Here is a 23160-nt window from a genome sequence, read left to right on the forward strand (position 1 = left end):
GAGGAGCTTTAAAACAAACTCATATTTATGAAAGCAGTACATCCTTGGGTTATTTTGGGTTTGTTTTTAATTTGCTTGTCCCCTGACCCCCTTGCTTGTTTCCTCTGGCAATAGCTATTCCTAGCCGATAAACGTATTCTGCACACAGAGGAACTCTGCTGTTGTGCACAATTTGAGAAGTGTACATCTATGATGATAAATAGCCTAAAGTCAAGAAAGACTAGACATTAAGTTTTTTCTTCTTCCCCTCTGGTGGCCAGTAGTAATAGTGCTTTAGTATAATATATACAAAGTAGATGAATATTTTGGTAAATATTCTTTTTTGCTTTTCCTGTTTCCTAGTGGCACAGTTGGAAGCAGGAAGCTCTCTGAGTTTTGAGCTGCAGTAGTCCAAAGGATATCCTTGTCTCTCTCCACCTCTATAAATAAAATGAGAGAACTTTACCCTGCTTCGAAAAATCAGTATATGTGACTTCTGGGTTGTTTATAAGAAAAGTCAGAGCTGTTTGTAACTACTTGATTGTTTGCAAGGATTGAAGTATCAGGCACCCTAGGATACATTGTGGGGTTTCTAACAAGTATAAGATGCTCCCTCCCTAAATAGTTAGGGACTCTTAGTCCCTGACTATTTACTTCAGTTATTTAATTCTACTTGTAAGGGAAGTACCGGAGGATCAGACTTTGGCTGAAAAGGGAAAACTTGATTTTGTTTTATAGTGGAGCAACTTGCAGGCCTCCTTCTTTCCTCTCTCACTTCAGTGACTGGGTAAATATTCCAGGATATATCATATCTTAATGTAATCCAGTACTTTAGCTGGTAGGATGAGCTGAAATAACGCTAGCCTAACTTGTTTGGTAAGGCACGATGAAGTGCCTTTACAATAGCCTGGTTCTGGTTTAAGCTTTGAGGCTTTTCTTACTGACATTTCTTGCTAGAACATCTGCTTTATCATTCAAACCAGTTCATTACAGGCCTGCACCAGAGTTCACAGAAATATCTGGTTTCAGGGAAGAGCAGTATCAGCTCTAGTGTAACTGCTTGAATCCTGGGCTCTTGGCTCCCACATGAAATGTGGGAGTGCTCAGAGAGGAACCACAAGAATGGCAAAAGAATGTAAAACGTTATGTAAGAACTCAAGTAGTTCAATCCCTTTACTCTGTCATGAGTAAGAGAAGGTATTATTTTTCTCAGTATGAGACACAGGGTCTTGAAAAAGCTACCTCTCCAACTGATCAGTTCAATAAGTGGAACAAGGTTTGATGTTTGCAACCAGAAGCTAACAAATTCTGGTTAAAAAATAAGGTGCAGATTTTCTAGAAATGATGGTAATTAACTTATACCAACTTAGTAAAGACAACAGTAGCTTTTTCCATTACTGGAAACCCATAAATTGAAGCTGAATACCTTGTTTTTCTTTTTTCTTTTCTTTTCTTTTTTTTTTTAATCTATTTTAATTTCTATTTAGGCCATAATGAAACTTCTAGAGTTTCTCTATATGCAGAACATAGAATGTCAGATCATGAGTGGGAGTCCCTTATTACTAATAAATGTCCAGATCTTTTGGCAAGATTTAATAAATGAAAGCCTGAGTAAACAGAGTTCAGTGAAAATACCATCAGTTCTTTAAATTATACTACAACTTTGTGACTTTTTTGTCTTGGGTGATCTAAATACCCAGTGGTAATTCTGGGATTATGAATTAGGATCATGAATTTTTATTCTTGCAATGCTGGTATAATCAGAAGATGAGAGCAGGGTGTTATTCCTTTGCAAAGAAGGAAGCTGGAGGATGTTCCCCTCTCAGCCAAGCTGCTGGCTGTGGTTCACAGACTTTATGTGATCCAGAACATCCAGTCACTGCTTTTAAGGAAAAACCATAAATGGCAGCATCAGCATATGGAGACATATGATTTTGCAGTCTCTGGAAATTCAAAATTTGTCTATTAACTCAACACAGTTCTCAAACATAATGACAGTGAGTGCCATAAGCTGGAAGTTTTCTGGCCGTGAAATTTTCCATTGCTCTTGCAGCCCAGGAGCACCATTACCTTTCTGGGCAGCATGGACGAAGCTGCAGCCATCCCAGGATGGAGTGGCTTGTGCTGGAGTTCGCATGCAGGCAGAGGCATACAGCCACCTGCTGAGATAAGATTAAGGAACAGACCTCCAAATCATGGATCGCTAATTTAGGCCGTGGAACTTGATCTCCCCATGTGTAATGAAAGCCAATTTTGCACATCTTTCCTAGTCAAGGTGTAGCTAAAAACCATTACAAAGAGGAGGGAAGAGATCAGAAATTCCATTTGCAGCTGAATGTATGAAGGGATATGACATACAGATCAGAAAAGGAGCAAGGGGATAAATTAATCTGTTCAGAAGAAATTTGCATTTACAGGCCAGCAATCATCCAAACAAGATTAGGCAAAGAAACCATGTGTAATTGCTTTGTCTTTAACTGTTCTCTCCCCCTGTTTTCCATCTACTCCCCAGATATGTGTTGGGAGAGATGCAGAAATTTCCACTGCCCCCTTCTTCCCTCTCTCTTTCTCCTCCAGACACTTGTACTTGCTCCTCATTTTTACAATGGTCTGGGAAAATATGTTGCCTCCCATCTGCCCCCCATCCAAAAATAAAGGACTTGTTTTACCAGAGGAGATGTGTGGACCAGTCTCATTTCTGTGATCATCTTTTCCCCATTGGTATTGTACAGCTCCACCAGATATCCCAGATATCTGATACCTGGTGTCCCTGGATGTCCTAGTCAGGCACCAGCTCTTCTTTCTGTTGGTACTTTTACTGGGAGCTCTCAGCTGACCATGCATTTGCAAGGCTGGGAACCCCACCTTGGACAGAGAGCGAGGAGCACCCTTGTCCCCTGCTCCCTTGTTCCCTACATTCCTTTCCTCTCTTCAAAATGAGGAATCTGCTTTCCTTTGTGCCCCCCCCCTTTTTTTTTTTTTTTTTTTTTTTTTTTTTTTTTTTTTTTCCCAGTTTCAGGGCTCTTATATGATCCTGCTTTGCAAAGCAACACCCGCTGAACAGCACCAACTATGTTTGGAAACCCTTGTGAGAGGCATCGTACAAACACCTACTAAGGAATGGCTTTGCCTCAGGAGCTTAATTCAAAGAAGACAATCAGAAAAAATAGCGAAGATGGGAAAACTGAGACGCACAGAGTGACTAACCATTTACACAGGGAAACAGATTTGGTCTGGTGACTTCTCTTACTAAAACAGAATGACAATTTAGAAACAAGGCAGGCAGCAAAAGGAGTCTGCTACTAATTGCTTCTGGTAGGTACACCAACAATTTGAATTAATGGCGAATTATGGTGTTGCAGGAGATTTAGGAGCACCTTTAATCCACGTATTTGTATCCTGTTCATCAGCATGTTATCTTAAGAGACTTAGTCTCTGCAATGCAGTGCTAACTTCATGCACTACAATTCATGGCTCCAAGGGAGGCATTTCAGTTCTCAGAGCAGAGCTAAATACTTCAGAACTGCTTTTGGAAAAGACAGATCAAGCGTCTCTCTTTACAAAAACAAAAATGATGAATAGACATTGGAAAAGGATATGGTACAGTTGTGACATTTTCATCATTTATCCTAGTGGTTAAAGCAGCTCTCTGGACGCAGGAGGCTCTGTCTCTGCCTGAAGAGACTAAAACCCACCTTGCACTTAACAGGCTATTTGTTTATATAGGAAATGAAGACTCTTGCCTCTCCTGTTGAAGCTGTGATGCTGGGAAAAAGACCTAGCTTCACTGAGGTAAAGACAGGAGAGTAATTTAGTATTTGCTTTTACACTCTCAGCTGAAGATATATCCTGGAAATAGGCAGACCTATACGTTAAAGGTGTGGGGAGGTGGTAGTTTGCTTTGTTTCGAAGCTGTTGAGTTTTTTAAAAAAAAAAAAAAAAAAAAAAGAACCCAAAACCCCCTATTCTGATGATCTATATACAACTTCCTACTAGTTCTTTTTTTGTCTTGCATCAGAAGTAGCTGTATTCCAAGCAAAAACAATGTTTCATCCTGTCAGACTTGGGTGGAAAGGGGAGGAGAGGCTAAAACACGAAAACAATTAAAAATGTTTATTTTTAATAATGTCTGGCAGTAGTCAGGATTTTTAAAACTATAAATAAACAAAGGTCATAGTCAACGATGAGAAACACATGCTATACACATGGTTTTGAAAGTGTAGATAAAGAAAACAGATAATGAATAGTATTATGTAGATGGTTCTTTACAGGAGACGCATCAAAATGTCCATTGCAATACTTCGGAGTATGAGAAAGTAGCTGCATGGCTTGGCCTGGTTAAGGATGCAAAATGGAGAAGCTGATGTCCTATTTCTCGCATTACCACTTGCCCTGCTGGACAAGTCTCTTCAACTTTCATTTCTTCTCCCTTCTCCCCCTTTCTATCAGCTGTGGGGTAGGAGCCATCCCTTACTGTGCCCAGACAAGGCACCCGCAGCACAGTGGAGCCCACATCTTTGTACCACTTGGTAGCTGCTGCTGTAACAAGTTGCAGGGTTTTGAGGGAAAAAATCTACCTGTCTGTGGAAAGTGGGAGGCTTAGTTCAGTGGTATAGGGACTAACCAGTGCTAAAGGCCTGGTAAAGAGGACAAAAACTAAAGATGAGGGCAACTTAAGGAATGCCAGCAACTCAGCCCAGGAAGCTAATACAAAACATGGTGCGTGGTCAGCAACCCCTCTCTCCAGCACTGGGGATGGGTGCAGGAACACAAGTCCAATTATCCGAGCTATTTATGTGCACTTGCTTTTGGCAATCTTGCTTTGGAATGCTGTTTGTAAAAAGGTTTCATACTTTTCTATTAAGCTGCTTAAAGGACCATTATGCATTCACAAAAATCCATATCCATCTGGTAAAGAATGTTTCCTGACTCAATTAACACTGTATGCATACCAATTGCCACCATTCTGGAGTGTGATTCATTATTCCAAATGCACTTGCATATTAAGAGAGCACATTACGAAATAGAGTGGGAAAATGGTACATTTTACAAGAAAAGAACAAAGAATCATAGCTTTTTAGTGATTCTCAGGAGCAAGAAGTCTTCATTTAAAAACCAGCCCTTGACAGCTTGTTTTGTGGTAGGTTTACTATCTGATACTAGTAAAGACCTGTGCTACTCAGAGCATTACAAATGAGAAATAGGAATTGTCTCAGTGATCTTTGTCTGTTATTTTATCTTCCGAATATTATCCTTATTCCAGCAGCATATTTTTTGTTTCATTTTAATCCTGGATATTTAAATTGTTTCTAATACTATTTATCAAAACATTCTAGAGAACACGTTCTTGAACACCGAAGATTTTACTTCCCAGAAGTACAAGGAGGAATGATATGAAAGTGCATAATAGTGCATAGAAAATGGGATGAATTATTCTGGATCTCTTTGCAGAGGGAGACACAAGGCTACACTAGTTCTCCAAGCACGCAGAGAAAGTGCGAAAGCAAATTCAAGAATGAAGGATAAGTCTAAAAGATATTGGAAACAGCGGGGGAAAAAAGGCATCCACCTGGTGGAGAAGGTCAGTTTCCAAGCTACATTTAACTTGAGGAGAAGACTCATGTGATGAAAACGTGAGCTCTCTGAAGGGAAATAGTATGTAATAATAAATGACAGCAATTTCAAAAGGCCTGAATTGGGAAATGATACGGGAGTATGTGGACAAAAAAAAGAATAAATGTAGTTTTCTGCTCAGAAGGCAAAAAGGATGTGAATTTGCCTTGACAGAAGGGAATTTAGAGAAAGATGGAAGTGTTAGGATTTAGGTTGAGGGATTATTGATATTCGTAGAATTGTTGCTCAGCTGTTTGCTGTAATTGGATTTGTTAACTTTCCATGTTAGGCCTTCTATCAATGAAGTTCCTGAGTTGGCTTAAATCTTCTACAAAACTTCAGTTCCAGCACAGTATAGTTTACTATTTAAAACTCCCTGTTCAAGTCTAAATAAGAGTTTTCATTTAGTCCTTTTCATGTTTTCCACATATTTTCAATTTTTGACCATTAAGAAACAAAGTTACTAGAAGCACTAGCAATATATGAGAACTTCTCTGTACTGCTACTAGTGGTATTTAGATAGGATTAAACAGAAAAGCATTCCTTGTCACTGGGTGATAAGGACAGAATGTAACAGATAATATAACATTTGAATAGCCTAAGTGTCCATTGCATAATGAAATTTTTTTAATCATTGCCTTTCAGATTATAAATTGCTATTTTCCCATGCATACCAGTTTTCTGCTAAAAGTGAATAAAACAGCAAGCAGCAAAATACAAGTTAGATTATTAAAGTCACTTGAATTCATTGCATACATGGTCACAAGGAACCCAGAAATCTGCTGAATGTCCTCCCCTTTCAGTTCATTAAGGAGGAAATAATAGAGTAATAATTGCTTTTATGTTGCACCATTCATATATTGTCACACGACAGTAAAGTCATACAAAAAAAGACTTTGACAAACTGGCACTAACCCAGCTGAGGGTCACCGAGATTGCTAGGGGGCTGGAGCACGTGACTGCCATGGGGAGGCTGAGAGGGGGTCTGTTCTCCCGGAGGAGGGAAGGCTGAGGGGGGTCTTTTTGCTGTCTTTGGTTAGCTAACGGGGAATTAAAGGAACAGGGAGCCAGCCTCCTTTCAGAGATGCGCAGGAGAAGGGTGAGAGGCAAAGGATACAAGTGGCAGATTCTGATCTAAGGTGAAAATGTTTGCAGTGAGGGTGGCCAGACACTGGAGCGAGGCCCAAAGGGAGCTCGTGGAGGGATTCAAAATGCCGCTGGACAAGCCTTGAGCAACCAAATGTGCTTTTGAAGCTGCTCCCGGTTTGACAGGGGACTCGCACTAGGTGATGCCCAGAGCTCCCCTACAAAATAAGCCTTTCTGGGATTCTCTGGTTCTGTGCATAAAACCCAAACTCTATTAACAGTTGCAGTGAAATGTATTTAATGTCAATTTATGAAGCTGCACAAATAGGTAATGCATTTATTATATGTCTGTGGCTTTTGTCATCTTCATGACCTTAGATCATCCGCTTACCATTTTATGCCTCATCTGTACTGCAGAGAATACCTAACTGGTAGCCCTAGAAGTACAAAGGAAGGTAGTGTAAAGATCTCTCTAGACCCTCAGGAACAATTTGGGAAGGTACAGAAAAGACTAATTTGACCTTTTCTGTGCAGGGAGATGACAGAGGGAGAAAAAGTATTTTTGTATAACAGGAAAATGAAGCTTGAAATAGATCTCTCTACCAAAAAAACCCCCTCAGTTCTTGGGCCGTTAGATTTCTTTTTTTTTTTTTTTCCCTTGCTTTTCTCCCCCTCTTTCTCAGATACAAGGCTATGCTGCTAAGTTGTTCAGAATTCTCCTGTGTCTTAGGAACCGAACAAGGCGAAGAAGCATGGGCGTGCAAAGTCCAGAAAACCATGTCCTCACAGCGCATGTTAAAACAGCGTGCGAGAGGAAGCAGGCAGCTCCCGCGAAAGCGCCACGCTCCTGCAGGACGAGGCGCCCGGGCCCGCGCGCGCAGGCAGCTGCCGTCCCCGGCGTGCTTTCTGCCCTGCCTTCTGCAGGATGCTGCTTCAGTTTCCCGTGCCATCTCTTTTGCAGTATGAGCTCTACCTCGTGCCAGACCTCAGATGGTACAAAATTCAAGAAGCTGCTTCTCCTTTGGCCGACCACATGGAAGAGTTGTTGTTCTGCTGCCATGCAAGCACATAAGGTGGTATTAAGAGATAAAAGCTAGAACATTCATAAAATACATGCCATTAATATCACTCTTGAACAATTTCAGTCTGCTTCCTTTTTGCAGGCAAGGGCCTTGGTAACAGTTGGAATTGCATTTAGGGATCATCGCATATTCAAGTGTAGATTTTTTTTATTGTTGTTGTTCTGCTTGTATATTGTTTGGTAATAACTCTGAAGTTCTGATTGGAAAAAACTTGCCTCTGCTTTGAGGAACAGCTTATCCTCTTGTTCTCCAAATGTTATTTATTTATTTCACAGCTGACAGTTTTGTGGTAATTATTCCACTGTCTACTGATAGTTTGTCATTATTTGTGTATAACTGCAGACCTACATTTTCTCTTTCTAGCAGAATTTTCATTTGTTCAGTCTGCTATATAATAAATAGAGCCACATTTTTTTTCCAGGAAGTCTCTAACTTCAAGGATCTTATTTCAGTGAAAAACTTAATGCATTTTTTTCGGACAACTGTCACCCTACAAAGAAGTATGCAAAAACATTTTGATGTTTGGATATGGTGCAGTATTTTTAATGTCAAAGACAACGTGAACTATAAATGGAGGGAAAACAACGCAATTGTTTGAGGTTTTCTTATAGTTTAAAGTCTATGTAATTTTTTTAAGATAAAATCAATACAGAGGTGTTTCTGATTGTGCTAATGCAGAATAGCAGCAAAAATGGAAATCTTGTTCTGTCAGTTCTAATACGGCATTATTCTCTGTAGTACATTATTCACTGCTTTGGTTACTCCAGGTCTAAATGACACAGTTTCTGCCTTTTCTTACAAGATTGTGCAAACTGTTAAATAGATTTGGGAGTTTTTGCTGAAAGTCAGTTTCTGCACTCAATTTTATCCCACTTTGGTAACAGTTCTGAGCAATTCTGCTTTTACTGTTTTATTCTTATTTGTTTTGAAATTGTCCATACAGCATATAAGCTCTTCATGGAAGAGGAGTCTCCTACCCCTAACCCTAACATATAGTTCACTGTATATGAAGCTAAAAATCACTGGACTCCTATGTGAAAGTTCTACTGTGACTGTTTTTACACATTCTGTTTTTTTTCCTCTATCAAGTTTCAAAAAACATCTTTTCACAAAATTCCAAGTGTCCCAGTGGAAACCCGCTCCGGATTGTTTTTCTCCCAGTTATTTTACCTACCTCTTTTTCTAGGCCAAATCCCTTCTAGGCTTTTTTGTTGTTGTTGGTTTTTTTTTATTATTATTGTTTCATTGTAAAGTCTAATAGACATAACACTGTGCTATGCTGATGTGACAAGTCGCATGAGATGTAGTTGCTATTGGATAATGGTTGTGGAATACCAGGAGGTACTGGAATACTGCAGGAAATGTGGTGGATGATTCATTGTTTCACTATTGTCAATAAAGGGTCAATGTTCAGGGAGTTAAAGGGCTGATAGGGTGCCAACTTCTGGATAAGAAATAAAACAAAAGCCCTGACCATTTGTGGTTATTAAAGTTTCCATGGCTCTCTTCCAACACTAATATAGTATTTTGAAATCCTGACAAAATTCAAATTGACTTATTTACATTCTGCCTCCCCATATTTCCTATTATTGTATAACGCATTCTTGTTACTCAGTTGCAGGGCAGTCTTCAGTGATGTTAAGCAGGTGCTGCTGTTTGGGCTTAGGAAAATGATCTGAATATAATGTAAACCTGTAATTTAATGAATCACCTGTATCTCTAACTTCAGATCCCCTTTTATATTGTTTATCTTTGTTCAGGCTAGTACCATTTTAAGATTATCTTCTTAAATTTATTTACATTCCTTTTAATTCTTGCACATTCTGCCACAGGGTAAAATCTGTCTCTCAAGCACAGTTGGAAGGACGTGGCGTATAAAAATACACAGACACTTCCACCTACTAAGAATCCTCAAGGCTTTTGCTGAACAGAATTAAAAATACAAAGAAAATGGTCATATATATAGTCATTTTCTTACTTCCATGTTCTGTCACAAGAAAACTTATCCTCTGTTTCTGTTAATCAAATAGAGTTTAAATGTAAATAATGTTAATAACTTAGAAAATATTCCATATTTAAAGTGAATCTTTGGTCTTGCTTCTGTCTGCCAGGAAATTCATCTGAGCAGGGCTTGGAGCACTCTCTACCCGCTTCTCAGGTTTTCCTGGTTGGTTGTGTGAGCAAAAGGGGATCAATGTATATCATATGCTGGTTGCTGATCAAACCAAGAGGGAGATCTGTAAGAAGGGATATCTGGAAGTGTCCTACAGGTCAAAAGTACAGTAATCTTGGGCTAGATGCAGTAAAGATTTAAGTAACACTGAAGGGTCCAAGGTCAGCTTTGAATTAAAAAAAAACTCCTCATTCAGTTTGTGTAACTGGAAGGCACCACAATTCACAAAGTGTCTTTCTCTTTGACTTTAGTATATATGACAGAATATAACAGATAAAAATAAAATTCTAGTTTTGCATATACCAACCTGCCTGTTCAAGGAGCTTGTGCCTTATCACGTGCTATCCTCTGTGTATGTCTCCAAAAGCACCTCCAAAAGCTGGGAGGCATGCTCTGTCCAAACCTGGGGCTTTAGGACCCAAACATAATGTAATTTTCATTACTTTTAAAATTGCAGTGCTGCAACTGTTTTTTTTTTTCCTTCCCCTCTCAGAACAGAACCTGGGATTTATTCTCCTCTCACAAAAGATGAGAAACTCTGTTTCCACATCATGAGAGAGCTGAAGTTGCCTCTTCCAAGGTCTAGAGAATGCTTGGCTACCACAGGTGCAACATGTCCTGCTCTGCTGGCCCAGGCAACCGAAGCAGGGCCTGGCTTTTAGGTGCCCATGTCCTTTTTTCAGTCATGCCTTTACAGTCCAAATTCATGCAAGTTCTTGGGGCAGGAAACGTTATCTGGGCTTGTAAATCATCATGCAAATTTGATGTTTATATTTAAGGGTGACCTAGCAAAGGACAGGGAAGATGCATTTTTTGTTCTCGCTTTAAGACAAAAACAAAACAAAAAAAATGTTATCAAACATGGGAAGTGGAGAGGAAACTTTCTCCTTAATTTTCATCTGTAATATCAAGAATAATAACTCCTTTCCCACTTTTACTATTGGACTTGCTAGATGGCTTGGATGTGACTGTGAACCTTCTTGTTCCTTAATAAAACCTTGTTCTGCAAAAACTTCCAGGATCAGTGAGCTAGAAAAAAAGTTAAAGTTCTGCTTGCATGTTTTTAGGAGTCAGACTGAAAAACTCCCTCCCTTCTCAACTAGGTTTACACTGAATGAAAACTACGTTATGTTTCAGCAAATGTATACTCTTCCTCCTGTGTCTAGAGCTTTTAAAACAGCATGGATGTGACAGAATTTTTCAAAGATATTTTAAAAAAGAAGCTTTTATGAATTAAAATGCTACCTAGATTATCCTAAAGAACAGAATGTAACCATTACACTGTTGCTCAGTCTCATGTAACAGTCTGCCAGTAAGTCTTACACAACTTTGCTTTTAAAAGAGTAAAAGTTGCAATATTAATGATTCTTTAAATCAACAAATGTACAAAGGAAAAAAAAATTGTTCCTGAGAGAGCTCCTATTGTCCTGCAATTTCACAAGGGCATGCCAATCTGTCTATCATTTATTAATAAACTTAGTGTGCCTAAGGGCTCCAATTAGGTATTAGAACACAGCGATAACAGGCACTGTACATGTGCAAGGCAAATCTTCCCTAAGGGAGTATAATATAATATTATTTCAAAAAATGGTAATTTCTTAAAGCAGCTTTATAGGCATGGCATGCTTATTACTAACTTTGGCCTAGATTCTGCAATTACAATGTTTGCAGTGAACCCCTGTTAAGTGAGATGAGGCAAAGAACATACTCCTCTTGTGAAAGCTCATTTAAAATGAAAGTCTCTGTTACCAGTCGGTATTTTTGTTCACTTTCAGCAAAAGAAAAAACAAACAAGCAAAAAAAAAAAAAAAAAAAAAAAAAAAAAAACAGAGCAGTTTGCCATTGGTGCTGAAAAGCTTCCCTAAGAAATAGTAATTGTATGATGAACTCATGAACTACTATTGAAGAGTGCTCCAAAACCAGAGAGTGCCGTAAGGAAAGGCAAGAAGCGAATCTGCTTGTTGACCCAGGCGATGAAGCGGTCTCCCATCGCTGATCAAACCTCTAACGCAGGCAGTGCGTACCTGGCGTCCCCGAGCGCAGCTGGGGCAGGGACCCAGCCTGGGCCGCGGGCTGCCCGCCGGGCGCTGCCTTGCCCTGCGCTCTGCTGCCTTCGCTCGTGGCCTGACACCTGCCCGCCCCGAGCAAAGGTGCGAGCGGCGGGTGCGCTTCTAGCGAGAACGGGGGCTATCACAAAACTGTAGCCCTGACCCGTGCTTTTGCGGGACACGCTCGCTTTAGCATCGCTTGTTACTCGGAGCATCTGCTTGGTTTTCTTTCCTTTTGTTTTTTTCTTTCTTCTTTTTTTTTCCCCGCTTTCCCTCAATTACCGGGCATTAGTTTAGGCTGACACCACCGCGGCGGGGGCAGCCCGGGAGCTTCCCCCCGGCAGCGGGAGCGGCCGCCGCAGGTAGCGGGCGGGCGGGCGGCCCCCCCGGGGGGAGCGCGGCGGCGGGGCTGCGCGGCGCCTCCCCCCGCCCCGCTCCCGCTCCCGCGGCCGGGCGGCGGCGGCGGCCCCCCCGGGGCAGCGTTATTCCGGTGAGTGGCCGCGGCGGGAGGAGGGGGCCGGCTGCGCGCCGCGGGGTCCGCCCAGCGCCGCCGCTCGCTGCACGGGCTGAGGCAGGAAAGGAGCGGCGGCTCCTCGGAGGAGGAGGAAGGAGAGGAGGAAGGGGGGGTCCCTCGCGGTCCTCCGCGGCGCGGCGCGGCGGGCCATGCGCGGCGGCTGCGCGCCCGCTCGCTCAGCATGCGCGGGCTGTGCCGCCGCCTCTGCTTGGTGGCCGCGGTGCTGGGGCTCTGCGCGGGCAGCAGGAACTGCCCCGACCTCGTCGTTGACAGCTGCCTCTGCGCCGCCGAGCGCGCCAAGGGGCCCGGCCGCCCGGCCCTCCGCATCAAAGTGGTCTGCAGCGGCGGCGACTTGGTGGAAACTTTGCAGCCCGCCGTGCTGCCCAACCGCACCGTGTCCCTGTGAGTACGGCCGCGGAGCAGCGCGCACCTGGCCGCGGGGCTGCGGCCGCGCCGCGCTCCCCGCGGGAGCGGGGTGGTGGCGGGTCCAGCGGGCTGCGGGGGTGGTGGTGCCGGCCTTCGGGGCACCCCCGGACGGGTGCGCGGAGCGGGGGGCGGGCAGTGCGCCCCCGGGGGCTGGGTCAGACGTGTAAACGGTGCCGCCGCCCCGCGCAGCTCCCCAGCCGGGCAGCGGGGGCGGGGGGGGGGGGGGTGTGCAGGAAAAATCGCCCCCAGCAGATTGTAAGCCTGGCGCAGCTTTTAAAAAGTGTGCGAGAGTTTGGTTTTGTTCTCCGTTTCGGCGGAGCGCGGGCGGCTGGGTTCGCCCTGCTGCCGGCCGCGGCCGGCGCTCGCCGCGCACCTTGCCCGGTGGCGCCGGCAGCGCGGGGGTGTCGCGGGCCGGGCCGGGCCGCTCAGCGGGTTTCCCCTTCTCCCTCACCCGAACGAAGCTTGCGGTTTGATGGGATTTAACAAGAGCTTGCGCACTGCCATCCGAAAGAGCCGAACCTCCGATATTGCTCCGAGTTGTTGGTGTTTCAGAATAACTCAGTTTGGTGTTTTCCTGACTTCTCCTTCTCTCCCTCTCCCTTTTTTTTTCTTCCTCAAGTGAGCTGAAAATAGCTTGTGTTTATTGTTGCCTGTTGCACATAAATTTGAATGAATGGTATTTATTAGAAACAAGCCAATGAAACTTTTTATAGCTGTATCACCGAGTGGAGGTGAAAGTAATATCCCTATAATGGACCCAAGCATCAACAGTTCTGTGACACTTCCCCTTTAGATCGTGCATATATCCAACAGATCTTTTACTGTTGAATTTAGTTCTGTTGACAATTCATGCTGTGAACATCTCCACTGTTCACTGTATTTTCTTTAAGTCAACACTTCTAGGAGACAACTGGTAAAGATAGTAATTTATAACATCTGGGCAGCTTGTGCTTGGGAGTGTACAGATGTGCTGCGCACGCTTCAGTTCAGCTCTAGGCTCTAGCTGTTGAGTGACTTTAGCCTGATTAGCTGTATGCTGATTACTCATCTGGGAAGCTTTTGCCTGTTAATGTACAAGAGATAATAACTATACTTCCTGTTAAATTTTAATAGACTGTTTTAGAATAATTGTATTACACCAACACAAGTTTTGACCTAGCCAATCAATTCATTGTTACTTTTGTCATTTATATAACTGCTTATACAGTAGTATATTTTACTTCCCAAAGTGTATAAAATGTTGACGTGTTGGGTGCATACAAACTATTTTTCCATTAGTTAAAGGTTTGTGGGAACTCCTACAGTTAGCGTATCTACAAAAGCTTCTCAAATATTGATTTGCAGAATTTTACTTGGATTTTTTTTTTTTAAAAAACCTTTTCTTTTGACTAGGTGGGTGAATCTAGCTGACCATAGGATGAACAGAAGTATGTGTTCACTGTTTTTTTTTTTTAAGAGAGAGTTTTGAGAAACAGAAGTGAGAGGAGATGAACGGGGGAGAGGAGTATACTTTTAGTGGTAGGTGGGAGGATTTGCTCACTTATATCTATGCTTTAAGGCACTGAAAGCAAACTTGATAATGTCACTCTCAATATGCACATTTCAGATGATGCTTGCTCATACTCACATTAGCTATGTGAAATTTTTAAAACTTGCTTAAAAAAATTCTTCTGATAGCTTTTTTTAATCTGTGCTTAGCTGATATAAAACTTACAGGTCATTGCTTTTTACTGTATTTCACTCAAAAAGACAGAGTGCCATGTATCACCTAAACATGTCCCTTTTATCTTGCTCTCTTTTCTTCCTTTTTTTTTTTTATTTTCAAAAGTAAATTTAAAGCTAAATCTTGCAGGTAAAAAGGAAGTTAAAATCTGGCTTGGGGATATAATACTTTCCAGTAGTTGGAACATACCGATGACAATTTTATTGGAAGTATCAAAGACTTTCTAGAAGAAACTGTTTATAATGAATTAAGTTACACTTGTGAGATTTGCCAGCTGCAAAAAATAGTGGTAAAAAGCTCAAACACTAGTATTCTTACATTTGTTTTTGTAGCTGCATGGAGGACTTAGGGAAAAGAGAATATTCTAGTAGACACTGCCTGTTTCCATTCAGTTTTATGGGCCCACAGAGAGGAAGAGAGCTTTAACATATGGAACGTAACCTCTTGGATTGCTTTAAAAATTAAGAAATATAGAGGCATAAAAAAGGAATATATGTTTCAGATGCAGTCTCTTTACAATCTCTTTCACTTTAAATGAAACAATGTAACCAGCACTAATGACTTTATTTGGCAGATTAAACCATACACACACACACACACACACACACACACACACACACACACATATATATGTATCATATAGGGATGCTGTTTCTCTAGTGCTGTTTCTTTTGGAAGGGAAGATCTAAGCCAAACTCTTCTAACTGCTCAGCAGAGATGATGAAGTTCCCTCTGCTGTATCTCTTAAACCATAAAGAAGTAAAGTTGTGGATGTGTAACATTTATTTCACCTATATGCTAGGTAATGTTGCTTATCAGCATATTTTAATAAGTTGTTAGCTGTTCACTAAATGTTTTTTTCATCTAACTGACCATGGACCTTGGCTGTGACTGGCAATTTCAGCTCTGTATGGCATATATGTACTAAAAATATTGCTGCTGAAAATACTTTAAAAATGTGATAGGCAATATTTGATTTCATATAAACTAGCTTGAAGTCACTGGAGAAATGCTTATTCCTGACAGGAATAAGCTATTTCCAGTTTATGATGCAGGAAAGTTTGTATACTTTCTTTGAAATCATATGAATATTAGACCCATTCAACACTGTCTGAATGCTCCCAATCATAAAACATCACCTTAAAGAAAAGGAAAAAAGAAAACCTTGGATAGGAGTTTATAAAGCTACTATTCCACCCTTTTCCCCTTTTCATATATATATGTGTGTGTGTGTATGTATAAACACCCTCAATTGCTTTGGACTCCTTGTTTCACTGTTTCCATCTAGTGTTTCACTGCTTTGGAAATGGGATTCAAGTGCTTGGTATGGATTAAAAGAAAAAAACTTTGCTGTAGCTTCAAAAGTCTTGCTAAAAGGGATTCTAGCTCTTATTGATTTGCAACATCTATTTCTGTGCCTTGCATATTCGAGCAGGAGGAGGAAGGGAGTTGCGCCTTTTTTTTTTTTTTTCTTTTCCCTGTGGAGTTAAACTCCTCTTCTGCGACCAAATTATGAGAACCATTATATACTATCACTCTCACTAGGCCTGATAGTGTAGACCCAACAAGGAGGAATATTATCCCTCTGGGATAATGTACTTTTCTCAGTTTAGACTTTATGGCTGAATACTTGGGAATTCTTACATTGATTCAATAGGGTAGTTTTGTGGATTGTTGCAGTGTGGTCTAAAGTGTAACTCTGGAGAAAAAGGTTATTTGCCATTTTTTTTTCCTGCTTCTGTATTAATGGAAGTTTTAGTTGTTAAACTTTTGACTGACTTGCTGAAATTCTGGCTGTATGGAATAAGACCTAGTAAAAATTGGCCACTTTGAGCAACATAAAAGGCCTATATTTTGAAATTTCAGGAGTTAGTAGCTTAGGTTCTGTTGCCAATTATTCAACTTACATTGGACAGTATATCTGTAGGTGGTTGCTTACTAGCTGAGCCTTTTTCTCTTTATGACAAGTGGTGTTAAGTAGCTTATCCTTTTAGTTTTCTTAGATGTTCCCAGTTCATTACAAGTCTTGAAATCAATGGGCAGAATGTACTTTGAAGTTATAAATACCATCAGTTTCTAATAGTGGTACCACTATTATCCCTTCCCTCTTAACTCAAAAGCAAATCCAATGTTTATTTCGAAGGCTGTTGTTTTTACAAATTTAGCCCATAGGTAAATCTGCAAGTCTGTTTCTTCAAATGTCAGTGTAGAAATGAAAACTTAGGGTAATGTGATTCAGTAGTGATTATAGTGGTGTATATACATGAATTTTCACATTTTAATATATGCTTTTCTTCAGACAGTGAATCACAGGCTCTCTTGAACTCCTCATATTCTTAATTTCAGAGTGAGGCTACGTTATTTCAGTGGTGATCCATAGCCATAACTTGTACATAGTGTTTTTTGCCACCTTCAGGGCACTTTACAAAAAATAACTAGTGTTATGAAAGCAGCATTTGTCCCACTTTTCTTTCCCCAAATTATTTTATGTCACTTTCATTTATGTCATGTCTACTGGAATTTTTTCTAAGTTATTATATTACTATGTTTGTTTTATGTCTAGTCTTGTCTTTTATACTTCTATACTGCTTCAGTTTAGGATGTATCAATATGATTTATTTAGCATAAACATCATACTATAAAAATACATCACAGAAATACATTTTATGTTCTGGAGCTTTAAGTTATCCAAAGTAAACAAGGCAAGACATGAGAGGAGAATGAAGAAGAAAATATTATTTAGTAGTTTTACTTCCTCATCTTAAAACTCTTTTTTTCTTTATTGGTGTGAGGTCTCACATAATACTAATTTGTAAATAACAGAGTTCTTAAAGGATTCACAAACATTTTTGCCTTAGATAACTTTCTGTGTTCACTTAACAGCACCAAAAAGAATAAAAAGGCGGATTTCCTGCTCCAATATTTATGCATGTATACATATTTATACATGCTTTCTCCAAAAAAGACAGTTTGTCATTGTGAAAGAAACTCCTAGCATAAGGCAAACTGACCTAAAACATGCAAAAGACTTGGGAACTCTGGGACAAAGGGTAGGAAAAAGCAAAGGAGAGAGAGGAGAAAAGCAGTAGAGATGAAAAGTCTTTAGCGATTAGTCTAAGTTTCATTAAAATTTTCTTTTCATGTAGATTCAGCTAGAATAGTTATGAAATACTGTAACTGGAAGTTTTATTTTTTCCTCATATTATTTACGATGAGGGAGTATCTACATCTGCATTCTCTTGTTTACTTGGCAATACCTTTAAGTACTCTGATCACTTCCAAATTATGACTTTCTGATTGTGAAACTGATATGTTGGCATTAAATAAAATTTTAACAGCAAAGGAGGGTGGAAGGAGCGATACACCTTAAGGCAACTAAAACTCTATTTGCAGATAAGGTTTAATATACAACCTAGGCTTATATTACTGTTTTAATAGTTATTCTAATAACTTTCTAAGGTGTATATGATAGCTATTGAAAAGACTTCGATGAAATTGGCTTTTAATGATGTATAATTTGTTAGCTGGCTTGACCTAGTAGTCACGTTACCTGATTTTCTTTTTAATGATCAAAACTTTGTTCCTGAAGTGTAGGTGTTCTCATCTGTTGCACTGAATTAGTGGCTGTGGAGTAGGTGATTTACGCGCGTGGAATTTCACGTTTTAGGAAATGGCATGAGTTTTTGCCTCTTGGGACCAAAGAACTGTCAGCTCTTAAAATGGACTATTCTTTAAAGATCTGAGAATGTAGCGTTCTTTCTTCTTTCTAGAAGGCATATTAACGTTTTTTCTCAAAATACCTTTTTTTCTCCTTGTCCCCTCCAAATACTCTGTTAGCATTAAAAGATTTGAGGTGCAGCAGCATAGAAGGGCACAGAGGAGAGTCTTGCAACTACTCTGTACAGCCAGAAGAAAAGCATTTGAGGAATGGTAGTAAAGTGAATCTTTTGGTTTCACTTTTTTACATACGTACTCCTTCTTCTGCATCTTTCAGAGGTTTAAAATCACGCATGTTGTTTAATTGTTTGACGCTGTAGGACAACAGGGTCACGTGAACGCCTGTGACCCGAGAAGCCCATTTATTCCTTTGCCATTAGTACAGACCCAGAAACCTTTGGTGAAAAAGGAGCCCGGGTAACGGTGCTTTGCTGCACAAAGCTGCTCCCTCCGTGGGGCCCTCTGTCATCACAAATTTCGCAGCTGTTGGATCCATGTTCCAGATAATCTATCCCTACTTCCCTCACTACTGTCCTTTGTCCTGCTTTTATAATACACAGCTGGCATAAATCTGGAAGTTAAAGGGCAGATTATCTTCGTGGAGACAGAGATTCTACTCTAACAGTCACTAGGAAATATATATATGAATCTCAAGCGCTTCCTTCGTGCACACGTGAGAATCGGAGCTTTGTGCCAGCTTGAGTTTTACTACTTAATAGTATCTATGCATGTTTTCAAGAAACTCTGCTTGTCCTCTTTAACTTTGATTTTTGAGGAAATCTACGTACTGATTTCTAAACTTTGTCCTTTTCCATCATCCTACAGAATGTTCAAAAGCATCACATTAGAAGTGCAGAAAACATGAAAAGTTTGCCTGTGTTCTTCTGTAGTCAAGTATGACTCTTTGGTCAATCATCAGTTTGCTGTTTAGTGCTAGAATTCCCAAATCTAATTTGACTAAAAACTGTGTGTTATTTATGCTAATAACAATTTTTCCATCTACTTTGGAAATTACGTAATACAGAGAAAGTTTAGGCTTATTTTTTATTTTTGTGGCGACATGCCATTCTTCTCCCTTCTCTTAAAATCATTTCCAACTGTGTTTTAAAGCCTGCGACTGATTTGGGAGTGCTCTGAATGTACATTTAGTCATATGGAAACTCTGCTTTTACTGTTTCTATTATAGTCTTACAGACTTGTTGACAGTTTCTTTTCTGTATTAAGTTCGATATAATCTTATCTGAACAAGAATATGTCAAATGTATAAACTGTTCTGCCAATAAAATAAGCACACACAGATTTATGGGTTCTGTGTTATGCTCATAGACTTATAAATCATTGCAAAAAAACTGAGATTTATTCTGAGGTCGTATAGAATTTAGATCTGCTGATAGCTGTGTGTAAGTAAGCAAATTCTTTTAAACTTGTATTTTTAGACTTTTTTTGGTAAGTATTTTTGAAATGGCTATTCATCAAAACTCATGAAGATATAAAGGCATTGACATAAATTTTCAGCATATACACTGTGAGTTTTGTATAACAAATTTAATAGGTTTTCTTTGTTATTAAGGTATTATTATGGTTTTTAAGTAACCTGATCAGTTAAGGCCTCCAAAAATAAAAATATTCCAAATTATGGCCATTTAAGATTCTGCTTGTCTATTGACGAATTACTGTGATTCCTTCCTTCTAATAGAAATCCAGTCAATGTCTCCCCATAAAGATCTTGTTATGTTATGGGATAGACTATCCCGAAGAGTACATTAGTGCATGTTTTATAGACAAAAGCATAACTGGAAGGGTAAAGGCTTGTGTATACTGTTATTTGAGTAAAGAGCAAACTAACTCATAGAATGGAAAAGAAAGTTGAAACTAGTAATAACCAAATCAGGCCTGGAAAATTTAGAGCAATGCAGAGACTTCATCAAAGAACTGAACACTTAACATTGATATATATTGTTAGTTCTTTGGCAACAGTTATTTAGATACCTTCAATGTAAATTAATATGCATGTGAGCGCAGAGCGCTGTGAGCGCAGAAGGGTGGAAGAAGAGCATAATCTGTTCTTGAACAACTTTCTGAATACAATAAGCTTTATAGAAGTTTCAGAAGTTTACTGAAATGCTAGGAAAGCCCCTCTAAAGTAATGTGTTAACCAGTCAGCCCAATAGGGGAAACTTAACAGCATTAAAAAAAAAAAAAAAAAAAAAAAAAAAGGCATTGCCACATTTGTGGAGCCAAATTTACTGGCACTCCAGGTCACTGCTAGGAAACTGAACTTTTACGTGTTAACACATATCCTATTAGGGGAGCTTTGCAGGCTGAGAAAAATGCCTCATTCTTTATCTGGACCGTCCTCTCTGCACGGAGCCATTTGCTGTTATCCCCGGGACCTGGTGATTCTGCGCTTTACCTTTGATGTTTCTGCCCATTTTCTCCTCAAATGCACCTAATTTCTTTTTTTCACATATCATACGCTTTCCTTTGCTGCAAATAATTCTCAAAAAACCCTTCATAGCTATCTCCTTCCTCGTCAGCTCTGTTCTTGGTCGTCTGGCACGCTTCGTTCTCACTTTCTCACGTGCGCCCTGTTCCCGGCCGGGCTCTGCGCTTCCTTTGCCGAACGTCGCTGCTGCCGCCTCCGGCGCTCGCTCTGCACCGTCGCAGATCCCTCAGAGGCGACGGGCAAGAGTTCAGATCCCAGTTTTCTCTGCCCTTCTGTGACGACTTTCAGAGTAATGTAGCAGCCTGCTTTCCCAAACTGTGAAATGCCGAGAATGCAAATAATTATAGTGATAATGGTGAAATCTTGAAGTGTGTTGTTACGCTGATTGTAGTTCTTGAGCCAGAAGGCTAAACTTTTCAATATGTAGGCAAATGTAAGCATAAGGACCGCATTCCTTTCTCCTGTGATATAGCTAGTGTTATTCACTTCCTAAGTTTACCATATAGCTCCATCTTAAATTAGATAAATTGTTCTCAGCTATGGCTGCAGCAGTTGACAAATCCTGACTAATCCTTACTAATTTTGCAAAAGCCACAGTTTCCCACGCATGCTGCAGGTGAGGTGTCGGAGAGGAAACACCGCCCAAACGCGGTGGCTGTCACTGATCACAGATGCATGATCACTGCTGTGAGCTACGTCCTGCAGTCCTGGCCTGTGACTGGCATTGCTCTGTAATACAGATAAAAACAAAGTATGCTTTCCGTTGTAGGAAAACAATGCGTATTATTCCGTCTATAACGAAAGTCATTATTATAAGATGCTTCTTTTCTTGTTGTGTACACATTTTGCAAGATGTATGTATCAACTTATCATCGTTACACTTAAATTTAATAGGAGAGGCACTGAGAGAGTCGTGTGTCTCGTCTGTAGCACCACAGTAATCTGTGGAGGGGAAGGGTAGAGCTTTGTCGTACCGTGCTTCAGGTAACTCTTTACAACGTTGTGCTGTCACTGTTTACCACAATTCGCGTTACCTGGTGTTCAGAAAATGGGGTCAAGCCGTGGGCGTTACGACCATGTATTCAAGTGGCTGCTTAAACTCCTCGTCTGTGTAAGAACATTTAATAACATTCATGTAGATGGGATTTGGGAGAAGTTCCTCCACGTTTGGTAAACTGCCGGAAAGTTAAACTGCCTCTTTTTTCTTTTTTTTTTTGATAGGAACTTTCTGTAGGAAGAAATTCCCTTCACAGGACTCCTTTAGTAGTGGAAAGCTTGAAGAAGAATTGTAGGTCCATCCAGTGCTAGTAGGAAGCCACCCCTAAGAGACGGTTGTTTGTTTTTTGTTTTTTTCTGTGATCATGCTTTGCTTTTCCTTTCTTTTAGAGCAGTACTGACAGTCGCATTAAGTACTTAGGATCTGAGTTCCAGTCTGACTTTTGCAGTATGCCTTAGGAAGAGCAGAGGAGGACAACATTTGGGATATGAACATCCATCACAGATATTTGGTATTTACCTGTTAGTTTGAAATAACATGTATATTAAATGAATGACAATTGCTGTTCATGTAAAATAAAGACTTATCTGGCATATTGAGATTCATTCTAGTCTTCACGGAAGTATAGCTAAATTAGCTAGAGCTAATTTGGTTAAGGATAATGAAATTTTCAGAAAAAGGAAAAGTAGCTTTTTAAGCTCTTTTTTGTCTTTCTGTTTACTTGCATAATAAAAGAATGAATAATGATATTCCTTGCTAACACTTAAAATGTGGAAAGATGTGGAAAGAGTGTGGAAATGGTCATTTATTATTCTGCAGTTTACAATTTTTCCACTTTCTGCAAAAATTATGTGTTATAAATAACAATGTAAAGAGTCAACAATAGATATTTATGAACAGAAAGTAACTGTAAATGTTAAATAAATGTAATAAATTCTAATCTTCTGAATTTAGAGCAAGTGAAATCACTGCTTTAGAATTCTTCATGCTCATTGATTATCATTATAAACATTTTTTAATAAGCTGTTCTTCCTGAAACACTTCCTTATAATTAGTTTGTGCCTAGGTTTAATAACTAGTTCATTAGTGAATTGGTCCATAAAGTTATCTTCATAGCAAAATTTTATGGAGTTAGCTATAAATTGCTGACTGGGTCATCTTGATTTTTAAATACTCAGATAATAAAGCAGTACTGGACAAAATTGTTCCAAATGAAACTGGCCTCCATACTTTTCATTTATTGCTACTGGGACTAAGGAAGTTGAGTGCTTGAATATCCCTGAAATTAAATGTTGTTTAAGTTGCTGTTTTCTGTAGGTACTTTCGAAGGAAGAACTCAGGCCAATTATTTGATAT

General features: G+C 40.0%; 1 protein-coding gene across 1 annotated transcript in view; it reads left to right on the forward strand.

Moving 5' to 3' along the window:
• Positions 1 to 12676: 12676 nt before the first annotated feature.
• The window catches only part of LOC134142530 (adhesion G protein-coupled receptor A3-like), a 272865-nt gene continuing 262381 nt past the window's right edge, over positions 12677 to 23160 (forward strand). Inside the window, exon 1 of the mRNA XM_062579679.1 lies at positions 12677 to 12897. Coding sequence (XP_062435663.1) covers positions 12677 to 12897 — 221 coding nt within the window. The remainder of the gene's footprint in view (positions 12898 to 23160) is intronic.

This window comes from Rhea pennata, chromosome 7 (assembly GCF_028389875.1).
Source record: "Rhea pennata isolate bPtePen1 chromosome 7, bPtePen1.pri, whole genome shotgun sequence".
Taxonomy (NCBI): domain Eukaryota; kingdom Metazoa; phylum Chordata; class Aves; order Rheiformes; family Rheidae; genus Rhea; species Rhea pennata.